The sequence below is a fragment of the Acanthochromis polyacanthus genome, chromosome 22 (assembly GCF_021347895.1).
Source record: "Acanthochromis polyacanthus isolate Apoly-LR-REF ecotype Palm Island chromosome 22, KAUST_Apoly_ChrSc, whole genome shotgun sequence".
Taxonomy (NCBI): Eukaryota; Metazoa; Chordata; class Actinopteri; family Pomacentridae; genus Acanthochromis; species Acanthochromis polyacanthus.
This window is the reverse complement of record NC_067134.1, coordinates 3,535,032-3,556,367: the sequence shown is the minus strand read 5'-3', so window position 1 is coordinate 3,556,367 and position 21,336 is coordinate 3,535,032. Positions and strand designations below refer to the sequence as shown.

General features: G+C 39.4%; 3 protein-coding genes across 46 annotated transcripts in view; 1 reads left to right on the top strand and 2 right to left on the bottom strand.

The window, feature by feature from the left end:
- Positions 1 to 21,336, top strand: part of LOC127531964 (zinc finger protein 665-like) — a 266,519-nt gene that overhangs the window by 6,994 nt on the left and 238,189 nt on the right. For 16 of the 43 annotated variants that reach the window (XR_007939175.1, XR_007939174.1, XR_007939176.1 and 13 more), the window contains exon 3: positions 2,274 to 3,641. The exons of 10 other annotated variants lie outside the window; for them this stretch is intronic. Coding sequence is in view for 13 of the 33 variants with exons in the window: in XM_051942662.1 (XP_051798622.1) it covers positions 2,274 to 3,641 (1,368 nt within the window). In the remaining 20 variants the exon portion in view is untranslated. Of the gene's footprint in view, positions 1 to 2,273; positions 3,642 to 4,008; positions 5,588 to 6,554; positions 6,680 to 7,074; positions 7,158 to 7,301; positions 7,391 to 7,858; positions 7,919 to 10,985; positions 11,335 to 21,336 lie in introns of those variants that run through there. 17 more of the 43 variants (XR_007939178.1, XR_007939182.1, XR_007939183.1 and 14 more) reach the window with 12 other exon arrangements.
- The window catches only part of LOC127531938 (NACHT, LRR and PYD domains-containing protein 12-like), a 452,657-nt gene that overhangs the window by 381,877 nt on the left and 49,444 nt on the right, over positions 1 to 21,336 (bottom strand). The window lies entirely within an intron of this gene.
- LOC127531994 (zinc finger protein OZF-like) overlaps positions 13,847 to 21,336 on the bottom strand; it is a 289,632-nt gene continuing 282,142 nt past the window's right edge. Inside the window, exons 2-3 of one of the 2 annotated variants that reach the window (XM_051942908.1) lie at positions 18,191 to 18,343; positions 13,847 to 16,251 (exon numbers count right to left, since the gene is read on the bottom strand). In XM_051942908.1, the coding sequence (XP_051798868.1) occupies positions 15,185 to 16,174 (990 nt within the window). In that variant the 5' untranslated portion in view covers positions 16,175 to 16,251; positions 18,191 to 18,343 and the 3' untranslated portion in view covers positions 13,847 to 15,184. The remainder of the gene's footprint in view (positions 16,252 to 18,190; positions 18,344 to 21,336) is intronic. The other variant, XM_051942907.1, reaches the window with a different exon arrangement.

Below are 21,336 nucleotides of genomic sequence, written 5' to 3'. Positions count from 1 at the left end.
GCGTCTGGCTCCCCGGGGACTCTTTTGGCCAGACGCACCTGGACACAAGAGGAAACGGTAGGTTAACTGCACAGACCACTCACATACCCACCCCTCCACAACACTCAATACATTCACCGCATGCACACCACACTAATGAGAACAACCAATTTAAAACTATCTCACAATATTGTGCATTCCAATCTCAATTGTTATGTTGCCTCTGCAGACCCGGCCGCCGCCATCACCAGAGATGACGCCACCGGACCGGACCTACGGGCAACCTCAATAAAAATGTTTGATAATAAAATATTTAAAACCGACAATCGCGTACAAATTATTTATTTACCAATTAGCCTTCTCAAAGTGTTGGGTGCATTAAAACGCTAAGTGAATATATAAAGTGTCGTGTGCAAGGTGCAAACATATGTGACGGACGGCCCTGTTCGTCACAGGGGCGCTATAACCCAAAATATGAAAAGCCTTTAAAGATTATCTCCTTTGACACCGTACAATATTCCGGCTTCATATTTGGACAGGTTATAGTGAATATCCAGCCAAACAAAAGTTATCAAAAGAAAAAGGCTAACTTGTCGAGTTTTTCTTTTATAAGCTGTCAAAGTTTGTCTTCACCTGAAACCATGTTTCGCTTCAATTTCAACCCCTAAACGTTCATGTATTTTGCTGAAATTTGGTACGCAGGTGCAGTCCCCTGAAAATTTCAATATTCTGCAAAAAATATCTTGAAAAACTTTGTAGTGCCACCGAGGGACACAAATACTGCAAAAATCACAAATGGCCTCAGCTCTTCGCACAGGAATGTCGTAGAGACATGCAACCACCACTCACGCGTTACTACTCGAGCTCTATGAAAACCTGTCGATGAATTTGAGTTATCTTCAATCTAGGGGGCGCTATAACCTGAAATATGCAAACAATTTAAACAACTGAAAAAGGTATCTTCAAAAACTCCATAGCGCCACTTAAGGACACAAAAACCTTCAAAGACACAAAAGGCCAACACAAAAGGCCTCAGCTCTCCGCACAAGAATGTCGTAGAGACATGCAACCACCACTCACGCGTTCGTCCGCTCGAACTCTACGACAACTTGTCTGATCGATTTGAGCCATCTTCAATCTTGGGGGCGCTATAATCCAAAATATTAAAACATTTTAAAGATTATCTCCTCCGAAACCGTACAATATTCTGGCTTCATATTTGGACAGATCATGGTGAATATCCAGCCAAAGAAATTTATCAGAAGAAAAAGGTTAACTTGTCCAGTTTTTTTTTATAAGCTGTCAAAGTTTGTCTTCACCTGAAACCATGTTTCGCTTAATTTGACCCCATAAACATGCATAACTTTATATGAAATTTGGCACGCACGTTTGCCCGCTCGAGCTCTACGAAAACCTGTTCAACCGATTTGAGCTATCTTCAATCTAGGTGGCGCTATAACCCAAAATATGAAAACCCTTTAAAGATTATCTCCTCCAAAACCGTACAATATTCCAGCAGAGGAACTCCTCTGGCTTTCATCTTTGGTCACGGACGGCACTTGCTTGCTGACAGCGTGGGGGGGCGGGGCGAGGTCCCGCCCAATGCTGCTTGCAGCTTTAATTTTGCTTGTAATTGTTTTACTGTGTTTTTTACATTTTTAAAACATTTCCTTTAATCGTTGCTATTGCTTTTACTGTTTTGTTGCTTTTGTTGTTTGATGGTGAATGCTTGTGTAACTGCTGCACAACAAATTTCCCGGGTCCTTGGGGTCAAATCCAGAATTCAGTGGCAGAATTACAGATCTTTTCTGGACTGGTATCGACATCTGATCCCCGAGGAGAAACTAGAAAGTGTTGGTGGTCTGAATTGACCCTGCTGCCATTAAGACCTAAATCTGGACATTGATGTTGTATGCTTTTCATATTGTACATTTCTCCAGTAATGTAACTTAACAGAAAGTCTGGGGATCAAGAGATCCTGGTGGTACAATCCCATCAGTCCCAGCTCTGCTTTGCTTTTCACGGTGATGGACAGATTTTACTACCCAATATTCTAAAACTACCGTGCAGAAAGCTGAAAACTATGGGCCTGTGAAAATAGTTTTGTTGACATTGTGAGTGTGCTGTTGACACATTTCTAGGTTTCTAATGACAAAGCTGCTAGCATGTCTGCAGATTCTTGATCTTGTTTCAGCCTCATGTTCAACTACATGGAATTGAGACTTTTAGGATCATTTTTTTCATGACTGCTCTTCCATCACTGCCTCTGTTTTTATCTTTGTCTTTTGCTACAGAAATGTAAACACAGCAATGGAATGAGATGTGGGACCTCTGAGGTGGATAAGGATGGTTCGGCAACAACAGCAAAAAGAGATAAATCACTCAGTTGTGAGCAATGTGGCAAGACTTTCATCACAGCAACAAAGCTAAGAATTCACAAACGTATTCACACTGTGGAGAAACCATTCAGGTGTAATCAGTGTGGAAAGGCTTTTACTAAGAAGAGTGATTTAAAAAGACATCAACTCGTTCACAGTGGAGTTAAACCATTCAGCTGTGATCAGTGTGGAAATGCTTTTACTGACAAGAGTAATCTAGCAAAACATCAACTCATTCACAGTGGAGTGAAACCATTCAGCTGTGATCAGTGTGGACAGGGTTTTACTCACAAGAATAATCTAGCAAAACATCAACTCATTCACAGTGGAGTTAAACCATTCACCTGTGATCAGTGTGGAAAGGCTTTTACTCGGAGGAGTCACTTAAAAAGACATCAACTCATTCACAGTGGAGTTAAACCATTCAACTGTGATCAGTGTGGAAAGGCTTTTACTCGCGTGCTCTCTTTGAAATCCCACCAACTCATTCACAGTGGAGTTAAACCATTCAGCTGTGATCAGTGTGGAAAGGCTTTTACTCACAAGAGTACATTAAAAACTCATCAACTCATTCACAGTGGAGTTAAACCATTCAGCTGTGATCAGTGTGGAAAGGCTTTTACTCACGTGCTCTCTTTGAAATCCCACCAACTCATTCACAGTGGAGTTAAACCATTCAGCTGTGATCAGTGTGGAAAGGCTTTTACTCACAAGTGTACATTAAAAACTCATCAACTCATTCACAGTGGAGTTAAACCATTCAGCTGTGATCAGTGTGGAAAGGCTTTTTCTCAGAAGAGTACGTTAAAAAATCATCAACTCATTCACAGTGGAGTTAAACCATTCAACTGCGATCAGTGTGTGAAAACCTTTACTCAACATGAACAGTTGTCGATCCATCAATGCCCCCATTCTGGTAGAAAGCGGTACCACTGTGACTCCTGTGAAAAAACTTTCAGCTCCCAACAGACCTTAAAATATCACCAACGCATCCACACTGGACATGATGTGTACCGATGTGATCACTGTGGCAAACCATTTCTATTGTACTCACAGTTAAAAGCTCATGAAGTGACCCACACTGGGGTTAAACCATACATTTGTGACCAGTGTGGGAAACGCTACAGCTACACTGCATGCCTCAAAGTTCACCAACGTGTCCACACTGGGGAGAGACCATACAGATGTGACAAGTGTAAGAAGACTTTTACAACTTTGGGTTCCCTGAAACGACACCAGCAGATCCACACCAGAAAGAAAGCATTCAATCAGTGTCACAGTGAGGTATGTAAAGACTGGTCTCAGTCACAGTGTACACACAATTATGTATTGAATAATTTTGGATATTGATGCAAAATAGTTTCAAAACTGTTTTGAACAACTGTGGTCAGTTGAATTCTGTTAACACATTATCAGCTATCGTTCAGTCTAATCTGTATTCGTTTTGACACAGAAATCTGGTCCAGGTTAATCTGGGGATGTAGGTAAGATTAGGAATTCTGATGTAATCAGACAATTGAATGTTGAATTCCAACAGGTAAAAGTGTCTTCAGATGTCATTTGGGGTGCTCTCTATCTCAGGCAAGGCATCAGTTCTTCAATGCTGCAGGAAACACTGACGTTCTCTGTGTTTGTGTGTTTGTTTTCCAAGCAGAATGGAACGGATGGACAAAACTCTTAGACTTGCCAGCACTCTGCCAATGGTGAACAGTGCTGCTTTGACCAGTCTGGACCAACGTCCAACCAACAAGGAACCCTACAACGACACCAGCGTATGCACACTGGACACAGACTGAACCCCTGCCAAGAAGATTTGTCCATGCAGGGTTCAGTAAAAGTTCATGAAGTCCTCCACAAACTTAAAGTCCTTGAGATCCGGCTTCACAGAATTCAGGTCTAATTTCTTTGTTTTGTGTCTTCGTTGCTTCGTTGCAAAATCCATTAAGAGGAAAGCTGTCATTAACAGACGTGACTGTAAATTAATTAAACCCTTCAAAGTGGTTACTCAGTTAAATGAATTGTCAGTGGTAGAGGGATAGACGTCTGGATGGAGGCAGTGAGCAGCAGGGCGAATTTCCTCAATTACCACCTTAATGGTTCCTCAGATCCCTCTGGGCTGCAGGAACCTATTAGATGCAGAGCTGGTTTAGTGATTCTCTGATGATTAAGCATAATTAATTGAGGAGATTACTGGCCTTAGGATTCCTGTCTGTCAGTCTGTAAATATAAAAACATGAAGTGTTCTATGAAAAGTCCAATCTTTGAAAGCTGACATGTAGTTCAGAATCATTTCTTTGTAAATTAGCTGCATCCAGTCATTACCATGACACAGGCAGTGATTCTCTGATGATTAATCATAATTTAGGAGATTACTGGCCTTAGGATTCCTATCTATCTATCTATCTATCTATCCATCTATCCATCTATCCATCTATCCATCTATCCATCTCCATCCATCTCCATCCATCCATCCATCCATCGCTACAACATCTGCACCTCTGCTTCTGTGTGAAGTAGTCATTACAGGAGAGAAAGTGTAGAAAATCTGACAGATTTTGTCAAGTGGTCCAGAAAAATCTGACTATCCCTACAACTTCTCTCCTGTAATGATAGTAATAAGTAATACATAGTTGATACTTCACACAGCAGTAGCAGAGGTGCAGATGTTGTAGCTGAGAAAGTTTGGAGGTTGCCACTTCTTGCATTCCAAAAATAGTAGGGGAGTCAGATTTTGTCAAGTGGCCCAGAAAAATCTGACTCCAGATTTTATTTCACATCATACAATCTGCACTTTTAACTCAACCTGCATATTTCTGTTAAAGTCCTAGTTTTGAAATAGTCTCTCTGTTCTTAATCTGCCATACTGTGATCATTTAGCCTCTTATTTCATTATTCTGTTCTTACAGACTGTAATTTACGAGTTTTTTTTTTTTAAACTTGTGATTTGGTGTTTTAGCTGTTGTAGCTAATAATTTCCCAGGTGTGGGATCAATAAAGAATATCAATTCTATTATATTGTTAACTGGCCCTATAAAAATAACAACAATAACAAATTACTTTATACTAAAACTAGAACTATACTTATATTAAAGACTTTATACATAAATACCAGACATATTTTGATGCCATATCTTGCATTCTTAGGGGAGTCTGATTTTAAGTAAGGAGACATGAAGTTTGTGTTTAGTTTTATGATTGTACTAAAATAAATGACTCTTGAAGACCTCAAAGTGATTCTTAGTGCATTATTTCACAAATGTATTGGATGTCCAAAAACTTTTTTCCACTGCTGTATTTAACAACAATCTGATCTGCTGACGTTAGCAAGACAAACAAGTGAAGGTTTCAGGCTTTTATCTAGAATTGTTCTTGAGATAGTCATCTTCAAACAGCCTCAAATTTCAGTGTGACAAAATAAAAACGAGTGAAACTGGGTCTGCAGTCCACTGAAAAACCTCTAAGAAAGTGTCTGACATACTGAACTAATATTTCATAGATAGCATTGTAAATCTCCACAGTTTATGATTTTAAAAAAACAAGTTTTTTTGGGAGATGGTCAATGATTTGAAACGGAGTTTGTCCCCTAGAGGACAAATGGCACAATCCCAGAATGAGGGTATGTATTGAAAAAATATCATCCAAAATCTGTCCAGAGTAGTGACTATAATTTGAATTTTAATACACTTAACCAAGTGCTATAGGTGGAAAAAAAACATGTTTACACAGCATGATGTTGCTTTGTGATGTTGCAACTGACATGCTGATTTCAAAATGGAAGCATTTTAATTTCTAATGCTCTCATAGAAGATGACTGGTCAATAAAATTTACTCCTGTGACTCTGATGTCATGCAGAGTCTTTATGCTATGATGTGGAAAGGGTGAAAGAAGACAGACTGGACATTTCTGAGTGAAACTGAACATGGCATGTACTGATTCATAAAAACAAGTGTAGTATTATCTTTAATCAAGCCTTACATAGTATTTACTAGCTGAAGTACTTCGGTTTTGAACACAAGAATTACTTGTCAAGACGACGTTGACTGGAGCTCTGCTACAGAAAGGCAGTTCATTTTCTGCTGGGGTTCATAACATACAAGATTTCTCAAATCTACAGAGATGTTTTTGATTTGAAATGAGGGTTACCTTAAATTAATAATATATATTTTTGATACTTTCCCTAAAAAACTCTAAAAAAGCTTCAGGTGTAGCTGCTGGAAAAGAGCCTGCAGTCACATGGTGGGACATGTGAACATAGTTCAAGGAAGCAAGGCTGGGAGCAAGAGCCCAAACAGAGGAGGTAAAAGAAAAGGTCAAACTACAGGTATGTAGAACATGTTTTAATGTCAATCCAATTATGTCTGACTATTTGCTGAGTCAGTGAAAGTTATTATAGAGCAATGTTTGTATTATTTCAATACTCAGATATTGTTGCAGTGTCATTTGTCGTTTGTTTCCATTTGGATGTATTGTACAGTTAGATTCTATTGAGTTTCCATACCACATTACATTGCTGTTAAGGTGTCTGAATAATTCAGTGAGGGTTTGGTCATGTACTACTATAAGGCCGTGCATAAAAAGAAAATCAAGCCTGTTACAGTGTTGCTCTAGTCCCCTCTGTTAAATGGCATCAAAACAATGGTCAACGTGAACAAATCATGAGTGTTGACATTGACTCACAACAGTACCTCTCAACTGTTCTAATTTTGATCTATTTAGGAGAACAATGTGATGAGTGCACCGAGAGATCCAATACAGGGAGCTTTCCTTTTTCAAAGATCATTAGAAGGACAGAAGACAAAGTAAGTTTCAGCAAACAGCTTTTTATTTTCTAATGAGCCAATCTATAGTATTTAAAGTGCAGAGTTATTTGTGTTAGATTTGAACAAAGATCTTCCAACAGTGTAAGGACTTAGTCTTTCTACTTTCATTTGCAATTGTTCTAGAAACCTATCATCTGGGTCAGGTGGTCCCTCTGCAGCACAAGGAGTACTATCCCACATTGGATCTGATGTTAATATTTCCCTTAGACATGGTAAATTGACTGACTGGCTGATATTGTAGAGTTAGTAAATATAGGCAGTTAACAAAAGGAAATGAATGCTACTTTGTGGAGGTACCAGAATTTGGCCATTTAACAAAAAAATTTAATGCTAATATTCTTTTATTTCACCAGACTGTTATTGTACACTTCAATGAATGATGCTGTTGTACATGTATAGTAATTTTATTCATCTTCATGCATACAGTGTTTGTGTCCAGTATGTGTGATAATATTTTAAAAATATATATATTTACAAGGCCAACAACAAGTAAAATGTGGTAACTGCAAGCTGTTTCTTCTGAGATCCGTTTATGATGTGCTGTATTGTTTTATGATGACCAATTTTAAGAACTTATTTATTGTGGCAGGGCACTACATAATTACACAATTACATGTAAGTATGAATAGTATATTGCTTTATTTTTTAATAGTATCTTATTTTCATCTCATTTAAAACAGCAGAATTAAATGGAAGAATTCTGGGAGCCCCTGTCTTGCCTTCAGAGTTCAGCAACTGAGGTACATACATACACACGTGGACAAAATTGTTGGTACCCCTCAGTTAAAGAAGGAAAAACCCACAATTCTCACTGAAATCACTTGAAACTCACAAAAGTAACAATAAATAAAAATTTATTGAAAATTAAATAATCAAAATCAGCCATCACTTTTGAATTGTTGATTAACATAATTATTTAAAAAAACAAACTAATGAAACAGGCCTGGACAAAAATGATGGTACCTCTATAAAAGATTGAAAACTATTTGACCAGAGTGACATGATTAACTCAGGTGTGTCATTTAATTGACATCACAGGTGTTTCCAAACTCATAATCAGTCAGTCTGCCTATTTAAAGGGAGACAAGTAGTCACCCTGCTGTTTGGTGAAAAGGTGTGTACCACACTGAACATGGACAACAGAAAGCGAAGGAGAGAATTGTCCCAGGACATCCGAAAAAAAATTATAGACAAACATCTTAAAGGTAAAGGCTATAAGACCATCTCTAAACAGCTTGAAGTTCCTGTGACAACAGTGGCTCATATTATTCAGAAGTTCAAGACCCACGGGACAGTAGCCAACCTCCCTGGACGTGGCCGCAAGAGGAAAATTGATGATAAATTGAAGAGACGGATCGTTGGAATTGTATCCAAAGAGCCCAGAGCAACCTCCAAAGAAATTAAAGGTGAACTCCAAGGCCAAGGTACATCAGTGTCAGATCGCACCATTCGTCGTTGTTTGAGCCAAAGTGGACTTCATGGGAGACGACCAAGGAGGACACCACTGCTGAAAAAAGTCATAAAAAAGCCAGACTGGAATTTGCAAAAATGCATGTTGACAAGCCACAAAGCTTCTGGGAGAATGTCCTTTGGACAGATGAGACCAAACTGGAGCTTTTTGGTAAGGCACATCAACTCTATGTTCATAGACTCAAAAACCAAGCATACGAAGAAAAGAACACTGTCCCTACGGTGAAACATGGAGGAGGCTCAGTAATGTTTTGGGGCTGCTTTGCTGCATCTGGCACAGGGTGTCTTGAAAGTGTGCAAGGTACGATGAAATCTGAAGACTATCAAGGCATTCTGGAGAGAAATGTGCTGCCTAGTGTCAGAAAGCTTGGTCTCAGTCGCAGGTCATGGGTCTTCCAACAGGACAACGATCCAAAACACACAGCCAAAAACACCCAAGAATGGCTGAGAGAAAAGCGTTGGACTATTCTAAAGTGGCCTTCTATGAGCCCAGATCTGAATCCCATTGAACACATGTGGAAGGAGCTGAAACATGCCATTTGGAGAAGACACCCATCAAACCTGAGACAACTGGAGCTGTTTGCTCATGAGGAGTGGGCCAAAATACCTGTTGACAGCTGCAGAACGCTCATTGACAAATACAGAAATGGTTTAATTGCAGTGATTGCCTCAAAAGGTTGTGCAACAAAATATTAAATTATGGGTACCATCATTTTTGTCCAGCCCTATTTCATTAGTTTGTTTTTTTAAATAATTATGTTAATCAACAATTCAAAAGTGATGGCTGATTTTGATTATTTAATTTTCAATAAATTTTTATTTATTGTTACTTTTGTGAGTTTCAAGTGATTTCAGTGAGAATTGTGGGTTTTTCCTTCTTTAACTGAGGGGTACCAACAATTTTGTCCACGTGTGTATAGCCTTGTAGATGATTTTATTCAATAATAAGCCCCCCAGCAATAATAAATGTCAGCATTGTGTCATGTTACAGGATTCTGTGACAGAGGATTAGTTCTAGGAAAAACCTAGTCACTCTACAGTTTGTGCTGACAATATTTAATGGCTAATATCTAGAAATGTGGCTCACATTTTCGTGGCACCAAAAATCTAACTTTGTTCCTCTGAGGGCTGCTATGAAGCAAGTTCAGTATAAGCAGGCTTACTTTGTGTACACCGGCTCCACAAAAACTAAAGCCTCAGTCAGAGTTAATGGTGGTTGTCAGGTTTCTTTGTTAACTCAGACTTTCTACTTCAGATCCTGTGAGTCACAAAAAGGGGGGGTGTTAACACCAAATGGACGTCTCATGGACCAGCTGCTTCAGTCAACTGGTTGTTATAGTTGATAGCTACAAGGAATATGAAAAATGATGATGGTGGAAAGCAGCTACTGCAAATGATGCAAGACAGGAATGCTGGTAGAAAGCTGTTAAACGTGCGTGAAGAATTTATTTTACCCATCAATGTAGACGCCTTTTTGAACTGGCTGCTGCACATTACAGCTGTTAAACTTTAAACTTCATGTATTGAGACGTTATATTGAAGAAGTGCACTTTGGTCAGGGGTGGTCTGATAATGCAGGAAGTCACTGTAGTTCAGTCGCTTTGAGTTCTTTTGTTCACACATAAAATGAATAGACAGATCTTGAACGTTTTCACCCAAACTGTCAAGTAATCAAGATCTGTCTGTTCATTTTATGTCTGAATAAAAGAGCTTTAAACTACTATAATAACAAGAAGACATGATGAACATTTCTGAGCGATCACTTTAGTTATCGGTCAAATCAAGGTGAAATTAATGTCATTGATTCAATATTCTTGGTAATATATACCAATAGATTTTTGGCACCAAATCAGGACCAAACATAAAAAAATATATTTATGTGATTTCTGCATCACCAACTAAATACACATTGGGTTTCTATGACAACACAATGCAAACAGTATGAGAAACTGTATCTTCACGGTTTTGTTCAGTGGCTTTAGTGACATAAAGCTCATCAGGTTTGCACGTACAACATCAGATAAAGATCCTCAGCTGAGAATCTGTTTTGCTTGTGGAGAATCGTCAGAAAATGCTTCGGTTAATAGGAGACGCTTCTTCCAGCCAATTTAAATGTGTGTGTGTGTATCCAACACTTGACTGTACACAAGATGAAAGATCATTTTTATTTATTGCATTAATGCAGTTACTATAATATTTACCTCGGCATTCCTTATTATTGTTGGAAATTCTACAATACAGATTTGCCTATTGTCAAACATTCTGTTGCTGCCAGCACATAAAAGGACTGAAAACATGGATACAAACCATGATAATATTTAATGCTTTAATATACAGGAAAGTCTTGATGGATCACACTGCCCTGGAGGAGGAGGAGGAGGAGGAAAAGGAGGACCTCGTTCACAATCACGACCACGCCTGAAACCTGCTGTTCATGAATTTTGTTATTTTGCAATAAAGCACACTGTTCAAAATCCTGTTTTTATTTTCTTTGTTACTGATTTTGTGTTGAAAGAAAGTATTGCTGCTGATGAAGTATAAAGTCTAACATTTACCAAATAATTCCTTCAGAATGATGAAGGTTTCTGTACCAGAAGACTGTTTATGGGATGTTTTGGAGGATATATTCAATGTATTGACAAGGAGAATTCACTACACATCTTCAGAAACATCTGCAAACTGCATCTAAAACATATTACAAAAAGCGTTTTGAAAAGGTTGAATAAATGTGGCACAGTGAACCTTTCTGCCCTGGTTTTCAAGAAGGAACATGTAATTTCAATGCAGACACACTAGGTGTCGCTGTTCTGTCTGGTCGCTGCAGCACAGCTTTAATATTTAGCCACGCTCTGATTGGTTACAGAACGACGAAAGCGGAGTGAAGCGCGCACTTCTGGTCCTAAATGAAAGCGTTCCGGTAAGCAACATACAAAGTAAATCAGAAATCCAAACCGCTGCCGTGTAGCTGGAATGAATTTAACAAAAACAGCCTTTAAGTCACCAAAATGGAACAAAAACAACAAAAAGAGATGAAAAATGACATTTTATACACTAACAACCCTAAGGATGCAAACTGATCAAAATAAGGCACAAAATGAGCAAATGTTAGCTTGTCAGTGTTGTGAAAACTTCAGTCTAACATGTCAGTGTGTAGTTTGATATCTGGAGCTGAGTTGCAGCTCGTTGTCTGGACTTCTGTCTTACCTGAATGTTTCCTATCTGGCTGAGGAGGCTTCATTTTTCTGTCACAGTCTTTGCTCACAATGTCTTCACAAGTTTCACACTTGAAATCTTCACCACAACTCTCCAATATCTCCAAGCTTTGTGTGTTAAACTGACTTTCTCAAGTGTTTCCATGTTTTTCTTCAGAATATGGAATGTGGTAACAGTTGTTAGTTCTTCTCTCTGACATCACAATGGACTTTTAAAAAATGCATTTACTGTCTTAGTACTTGTTCTCTGTGCAATGACAGTAAAGTTGGATCTAATCTAATCTATAAAATGACCAAAATGAGACAAAAATGGACAAAATGTTTCAGTGGTGAGAAAAAGACCCAAACAGAGTCTACTGAACGGTCCAACAGTGTTATGGGACAGTTCAAATGGGACACAAAATGACCAAAATGGAACATAAAACATCCAACAAGACAGAAAAACACCACAATGAGCCATAAAATTAGAAAAGGGACATCAAATGTGAAACAAAAAGATAAAAGTGTCCAAAATGGGACTAAAATTAAGCAAAAATGACGAAAATGAGACACAAAATGTAGAAAATGAAAAAACAACCTTAAAGTGATGCAAAATGACTAAAATGAGCAATTCAGAGCAAAAATGAGATGAAAACTGAAACAGAAATGGCCACTGAGTCACAGAATGATGAAATAGACGTGAACTGACCAAAAGAACTGACAAGATGAATCATTTTAAACAGAAATAAACTTAAAAACACACAAAATGACCAAAATGAACCACAAAATGGTCAAAATTAAGGCACAAAATGAACAAAATGGAAGAAAAAAATAACATGAAAAGATGCAAAATGTCTAAAAACAGACTAAAACAAAACACATAATGACACAAATGAGACACAAAATGATCCAGAAATCTTCTCTTACAGTCATGAAACTGTCCACATTTATTCTATTCAACATTCTGAGGGTTTTTACAGAGAGCTTTGTTCATAGATCATTTACAGTCTGATTTATGACACTTTTTTTCCTAAAAACAGACAGAAATGTACAAAATGATCCAAATGAGATGTTCATTTTGTGTCTCATTTTAGTCATTTTTGTTGCTAATTCTGCTCATGCATTTCTTTAAATAACTAATAATACTGTGGACTCATTATTTAAACTTGAGGTAAATTCTTAGCATACTCAACTGGAAAATACTTTTACTGATTTGCTGTTGTTTGAACCTTAGTGCTGTCTTCGGGTCAAAATGAACCAGGCCACCATGTTTAATAGCATAGAACGGCCCCTAAATGACCTTTTTCAACTTGAAATTTGATCACTTTTCCTCAAGTGACCCCAACATTAGAAAAAGTGAAACATTGTTTTTGTTTATATTTTCATCAAAGCTGTACACCACCAGGGTACAAAGACTGTCTTCAGGTCATTTTTTTTACCCAGCAGTTAAAAATCAGTCACATAGGAACAAAACACACATCACACATCACTCACACACACACACACACAGAGAGAGAGAGAGAGAAACTGAGAGTGTGCTACTGATTGATCTCACAAAAATTAAACTTTCTTGTGCAGGTGCCACATCAACCATCCACAACAAATCTCAAGTTTTACCAATTTCAAACAAATGACACATTTCTTGAAAGCATCGTTGACTAACGGGGAATGTGTTCAGAGGTTTAGAAAGGTGCTGCAGATGACAACACCACCAGTTCTCTCTTTGCTGAAGCCACGAGGGCAGTTTTCAGGTTTCAGTTCCCAGCAGGTCAGAGATCAGATTTTTTTTTCAGTAATCCAGGAGTAACAAGAAGGACTGTAAAACAAATACTGTGTGCTGCACGTGTGACAAATACAGTTGCAGTCTGTCCTCCATGTGTTAATTAGAGCTTAATATGTTGGAATATTTTGCTTGAATCTGTTATTTTTTCTGTTCTTATGATTGATGTAGGTTATGCATCTTTCAGGTGGGAGCAATGACCCAAAAAATGAGAGAGTACTAGTATCTGGTAGTTGAGTTTTGTAGTTTTATATTCCATTGTACAGTATACAGTACACTGTTGTTTCCCTTCAAAAATTCATTTCAAGTTCATTTCTGCACATTTCTGGTACTTTATTAGGCTATAGAAGTATTATCTCTTGCAAAACAAGAAATGTTTACACCTATGCAGTACCTTTAGCAGCAATAATAGTGATAATAAACCTCTACTTAAAGAAAGAAAACGGTTACAGCATGAACAATGGTATAAAAACGAATGGTGTTCACTGATTAAATACAGTCTTTCTACCCTCTGAGGAAGCAAAAACAGGCATTCACAAAGTGTGTGATGCATGACAGGTTGTTTCTTCATGTAAAATAGATTTTTGGTTAAAAATTCCATTAAGCTGCTCTATTTTAGAGGCTCAGTGGAGGCAGGTCATTTCTGACCCCGAGGACAGGAGGAGTGTTCAGGACGTTCAGACAATACAAGGGTTCAATGTGCTGTATGACGACACAATGAGATCCTACTAACAAATCACACAGATGACCTATGTGGTGACAATAGAAGAAATAAATAGCATAAGACCTTTATGTAACCAGCAGAAACTGCAGCACAGCTTCACCTGTTTTTAACATTTCTGGTTTTGACATTTGCAGGAGTGTATCAGCTACTACTAGTAAAACCACGTGTCTGTTGCTTGAAAACATAATAATGTTGGTTATGTCTTTGACATCTGACTCAGAGTTATTCTTGCTGGGGATCTTCAATGTTACATTAATTATGAAACAACTTGTAAATGTTCATCTGTTTAAATACATTCAAAACATTTCATGAAGCAGTCATGGAGCTGTAGACGTTTTATTACAACTTTATTTCATGTCCAGATCTCCTCTGCTGCAGTGACACACTCTGTTGTGTTCTACTGTCACAATGTCTCTGTATCTCGTTGCCTCCTTTTACTAGAAAGACAGCAAAGCTCAAGCTGAGTGGATTCCAGCAGTATGTTCACACCTGAACAGCCATGTTCTCTCAGCAGGATGTGAAAATGTTCCAAACAGCTTCACATTATCTCCAATCAGTGCTCTGCTGATGAAGGATGTCATGATAGCAGAAATGTAGCAGTCTGTACCAATACCATATCCATCCAGACATTCAGTTTGGTTCTTCTGCCTGCTGCTCCACCACCACAGTCCAGACTCCATCTGGTCTAATCATCAAGGATTGCTTACATACTTCCTCACAGTTGTTGTTGAAGCACAGACTAAAGCTGCTTTAAATCTAAAACATCTACTTTTAACCTGTACCAATTCTTACATGTTGTTTCAAGCTTAGTTCTTCTTTATTTTTCACAGATGTTTCAGGATCATGACTTCTCAGCTGTGTGGATTCTCATGTGGGCTTTTAATTGATAACTATGTTTAAAGCTTTTTCCACAGGTTCCACAAGAATATGGCTTCTCACCTGTGTGACGTCTTAAGTGGACAGTCAAATAGGTCTGATGACTGAAGCTTTTTCCACAGGTTCCACAAGAATATGGCTTTCCCATTTTGTGAACTGCCATGTGCTTATAATGTCCTGATGAACTAGAAAATCTTTTTCCACAAATGTTACAAACATATGGTTTCTCACCTGTGTGACGTCTCATGTGTTCAGTCAAAGAGGTCCGTTGACTGAAGCTTTTTCCACAGGTTCCACAAACATATGGCTTCTCACCTGTGTGACATCTCAAGTGTTCAGTCAAATAGGACTGTTGGCTGAAACTTTTTCCACAGGTTTCACAAGAATACGGCTTCTCACCTGTGTGGGTTCTGTGATGTCTAATTAAATTTGATTTACGCCTAAAAGCTTTTCCACAGACCTCGCAAGTTGCAGATTTTGTTGCCTTGTCATTATCACACTGTCTCGCTGATGTTGGAGCATTGTCTACATCATTACTGTGACTGTTGTTACTCTGATGTCTTGGTTTCTGCTCGATACATCTAGTTGATCCTGAGTCTACATCCTTGCATCCTTCCTGATCTGGGCTCTCAGCTACACAAGAGATGTGAAACAGGAGCTGATCACTGTTTGGTTTTGGTTCACTGTGGTCACTTTCCTCATCAGCAGGAGTCACCTCAAAGGTATCAGTCTCCTGTTTCAATCCAATTAACTCTTCCTCCTGACTGGAGCAGAGTTCATCCTGTTCCACTTTAATTTGTGGTAACCCTGGGTTTGATTGGGCCAGACTGGTGCACAATTCTTCCTGTTCCATTTTAATTTGAGAAATCTCTGGGTTTGATTGGTCCTGACTGGTGCAGAGTTCCTCCTGCTGATCTTTAATCCGTGGAGGCTCTGGGTCCTCATGGTCCACCATGGAGTTTCTCTCCTGGTCATGGGGCTGATGGTCAACGACAGTCTTCTCATTCTCACAGACATAAGACTGTGGGAGCTCTGGAGGAACAAAGAGACAAAAGATAATGGTTACTACTGTGATGATGAGAGAACACACATCTGTCACCTTGTCCAGGACTGGCTGTCTCCAACAAATTCAGCTCAACAGTTGAATGTTTGATGCAAAAAGAATATGATGCTTTATAATAGAAGTCTTTGAGCCATGAAACAGCAGCAGGAATGATACAAGCATCTCCAAATGACTGAACATTTCTGTGAACACGTTGTTCCAGTGGATACAGGATCACAAAGTTCTAATGGTAAACACCACTGGGTACTTTTCTACACACCACACAGACAGGTTTGATGGGGATCCATTAAAATCTGTCTGAATAAAGCTGCTGTCCTCTTCAGCCTTCAAACCTGTCAGGACATTTGGATTTTAATGTTATTCTTATTTTACTGCTGGTTACTGTACTGTTGATTTGACTCATCAGTGAAACCCAACATGTTAATAGTGGAATGCAGTTGAACACATTACTTCTATACTCTCTAACTCTGTACGTGCGCTTTCTTTAGATCATGAATGATCTCTATACATGGAATTATGTCTCTGGACTGAAATGATGGAATGACTCTGTCAGAGTTTTATTATTAAACTGTTTGATAACACATTGCAGTTGCTGTCAGTGTGGAGTAGTTCAGATAAACACTTCCAGCACCTCTGAACAGGAAACTTTGGTTCTTGCTTCCAGGCTCAATCAACACAACGATCACATTTTTAAAACTCCACACAGCATCAATAACAGACACCATTAGGGCTGCACGATATATCAAAAAAAATATCGTTTTTGCAATAATGGTAAGTGCGATATCCATATCGCAAAGTTGCACAATAATTTTATGATTATTTAGATGTATAAATCATGCTTTTTGCATGCATCGACGTTTTCTTGTGACCAATTGAGCGTGACCTTAAACCCCTCTCCCCTCATCCCAAATAGCACTTTTGCTGCCAGCGCCACAACACAACATGGCAGGACACGGGAAGACGACTGTAACGAACAACTTGTGCCTAAAAAACAGCGCACCTCAGAAACTTGGGAGTACTACGGCTTTAGGAGACAGGACGAGTCATAGACGCAAGTACTTTGCAAGTCATGCCGAAAAATTGTGGCTACGTCGCGAGGAAACACTACAAATCTGCACAGCCACCTCAAACACAACCACAAGGAACTGTATGCTGTTTTCTTACAATCTAAAACACCACGAGCTACTCCCATGAAGGCAGACAAAATAAAGGCAAGCACACAGACAACAATTGGTGAAAGTTTTTCTTCTGTTACACCATATGAAAAAACTTCCAACCGCCACCACGGCCATTACACGTTATACCGTGAAATGCACACTCTCCATTAATGTCATGTGTAAAGAAGGTTTTTTGGATATGCTGAAAGAATTCGACCGCAGATACCAAGTGCCATCACTGAACTATTTCCCAAGTCGCCATTCCACAGATGTACGAGGCATGCTTGGGGTCTGTAAAAGCGGAGCTTAATAATGTGGATTTCTTTGCAAGCACCACAGATTTATGGTCCAGTCGTACTACTGAGCCCTACATCAGTTTTACTGTTCACTTTCTCACAAATGACTTTGATCTGAAAACACGCTGCTTAGAAGTCTCCTACTTTCCGGACTCCCACACCGGTGAAAATATAGCGGCTGCCCTGTGGGATGTGTTGACGAACTGGGGGTTGCAAGAAGAGGAACAAGTGGTTATCACATCGGACAACAGCACTAATATCCAATAGCGCAATATATATCGATATTGCAGTTCTGGACACCCATATCGCACATATTTCCAATATCATGCAGCCCTAGACACCATATTATGAGCCCATCCTCTCTTCCTCACAATGTGTCTCAGTTCACCGTTAACTGTTCACCTGAACACTTCATGATGTTCTACATGTGTAGCAGAGTTAATGATTCCACTTGCCATCTCATATTACATATTTGGTTCCCACGGTGACCACCGGATATGGCATGGACGCACAACGTCCGGGCCCCTGCAGACTTGGGGTGTGTTCCATAGGTATGAAGAGTAGATACGACACGCCCCTCTGAGCGCCATGCCTACGGAGACACTAAGCTAGTGGGGGCAAAGTTTCAGTGTTTTCCATTGATGTCAGTGGCACGAAAACTAAAACAAGAAGAATGCCGGCTCATTGTGCTGCATACAGTTGCACACTACATCGGACGATCAAGACAAGGAAACTTGGAATAACTTTCCACAGGTAAGAATAGTTTTTGGCTCTTTTTTCATTATTAAATCTTGTTGAGAGCTTCCAGTTTGTGAGAGCTAGCTAGTTAACCACTAGCAAAACACTAACACGGGCTAACAGCTGGACAAACAAATACCAGATGATTAATAGTAGATGTAGTATAGCTGTACAAGCAGTAGTCGTAATACTAAAAGTACAAGCAGTAGTAGCAGTATAAGTAGCTGTTAGAGTAGTAGAAGTAGTATCAGCATGTCTACTAGTATTACAAGTTGTAGTAGCAGTGACAGTATCAGCAGCAGTAGTTGTGTATTACCACTACTACTAGTAGTAATAATAATCATAATACATCAAATTTATATAGCGCTTTTTGGGACACTCAAAGACACTTTACAAGACAGACAGATAAGCAGACAGATAGTAGTCACATTACTATTAATACCACCAATACTACCAACAGTAGTTATAAAGCCTAACTCATATAGATCTAGATTAGCATCTATCTTATTCCTCCAAACCCATTTTATGATTGGGCAATTCTTTAGGACTGCTCTCAGATAACTGAAATGATACTAAACAAGGCTATATTTATCAAATTAAATAACTTTGGTCTCCAGTATATTGGCTAATTGAGTTCTTTGCACTTAATTTATTAGCATGATTTCTTTTCAAATATGTGTTGTGTACATATTTTACTTCACTGTCTACTTGTTTTCTTTACTCCATGTAGGTTTCCCAAAGACTATGGGTTGAGGAAGAAGTGGGAAGCAGCTCTGAGGAGAGAGAGCTTTGCTGCAACTATATTCACCTTATTCAGCTCCGCCCATTTTCCAACGGGCGGGACTTCCTGTTTTGAGTAGCACTTCCGGTAACTCGGTCAGGTCGGTGTTTACAACTGAGAAAGTGATGTGGGAAGAAACGAAAACCTCTTTAAAAAACAGAAATGGATCAAGTCTGCCTCATCCGCGACTTATTACAGAGTGGGAGGATGACATGAAAAAGTGGCCACAAGTCATGTATGGCGATATTTTTAACTATTTCGTGTTGTCTCTTGGCGTTGATCGCTCGGCTATGAGGAATTATAAGAGCACTGAAGCCTATCAATATTTGCACAGTGGTAAAGTCGGCGCTGTTCTGTTACATCAAGAACGGGAATATACGTTTCTTAAAGGTAATGTCAGCTCAAGTCAGTCTAGTACCTCCTCACACATGGCGTGGGTGTTGGTGACAGCTGATGGAGTGGTGGAGACCACGGGATGCTCCTGTATCGCTGGGTTGGGACGGTCCTGCAGTCACGCTGCTGTGATATTATGGAAGTTATGTTGATTGGAATAAAACTTAATTTGATTCATGTATATACGATGTGGTTGTGCAAACGGAGGTTGTTATTGTCATTTCTGAAACAGCTCCTGCGGTTTACTGTGTTATTAGCCCTGTCACAAGCTAATGCTAATTCCCTGGAGCAACAAAAAACTGATTCTGACCAAACCGCAGTCATAACAACGTTTCAAAATAGCAGAAAGTATCTTTTTACCTCACTGATGGCATAGCTAGGTCTTTAGTGGAAACTGAACTTTGGTAGAATCGCTTTAGCTGCGCTGACAGTGACCGATGCAAGCTGTGTGTTTACATAGCCATGAGCTGGTCCGCAGCATTCAGATCTAACCTTTCCGTGCTCTAAACAATTCTGAGAGCGAGAAAGCTTCATCTTTCCCCAGTTGTTGTGGCACCCATGGACAGCGCAATTGATGCCAAACATGTTAAAATCGCTTAAAAGAACAGTTAAAAGTAGCTACAGTAGCGAGAGGACTCGATGTTGCTGTAGTGCAAAGACGGTCAACCGGAAGTCGCTTTCAAAAATGGCGCCGCCCTGCCTCACTTCCTGAATAGGTGAATAGCAGCAATTAAATGTTTTGATCTCAAAACATTTTCTACATATCTAAGTATTTACATTTATATATGTAATGGCTGAATTGAAAAGATTCCCTGGCCTTTGGACCTAAATAATAAGATAACGAAAATTGCAGACTACATTTGTAGGAAGCCTTTTTAGGTGTTTTTTTATTCAGATCAAATATTCTCTATCAATAACACATTTTTTTGACGTTGACAATAAACTAAACAACACGAAAATCGGTTGAAAAATGAGCAGATTCTGATTTATTTTCAATGTGCATGCATTGCTTTGAATGGGAACTTTGCCCCCTCCAAGATGGCTGCCACGTAGGCACGTCGATTAGCCGGCTGCTGCAGCGCTGGCGTATCTACTCTTCATATCTATGGTGTGTTCCCCCACATTGCGGTCTCAGTCTGCTGTGTCCGGTTGCCGTGGTAAGATGACCAGTTTAAGCTCCGCTAGCAAAATGCTAATTAAGTTTAACCTCCATGCTGAATATATTGAGAGGTTACCACGTGTACGACTGTGAGAGTAATATCAGTGTGTTTTACTAGGGTGACCATACGTCCTCTTTAGCCCGGACATGTCCTCTTTTGAGAGGCTGTCCGGCCGGCGTTTATAAAGTCCTTCAAATGTCCGGGTTTATGATCCCCTAAATTCCACATAACGCGAAACCGCCGCGCAGCGCTGCGCTCTTGAATCGTACTGCGCAGCACTTGAAACCCATTCTCTTCTATCAGACAATTTCCACTGCACACGCTGCGGAGCGCCAGAGCCGCGTCTCTGAAGCGCCACGGCGCTGGAGATTCGCTTCCTCGCAGGCTGACAGGCAAGGTAGGCACACTGCGAGAGAGCACTCGAACCGAAAGAAAATGCCGAAACACAAATGTCATTTCACTGATGAAATGCGAAAAAGTACCCCTGTTTTCGTCCGGGTCGTGTCAAATGGGACGCAGAATGTACAGT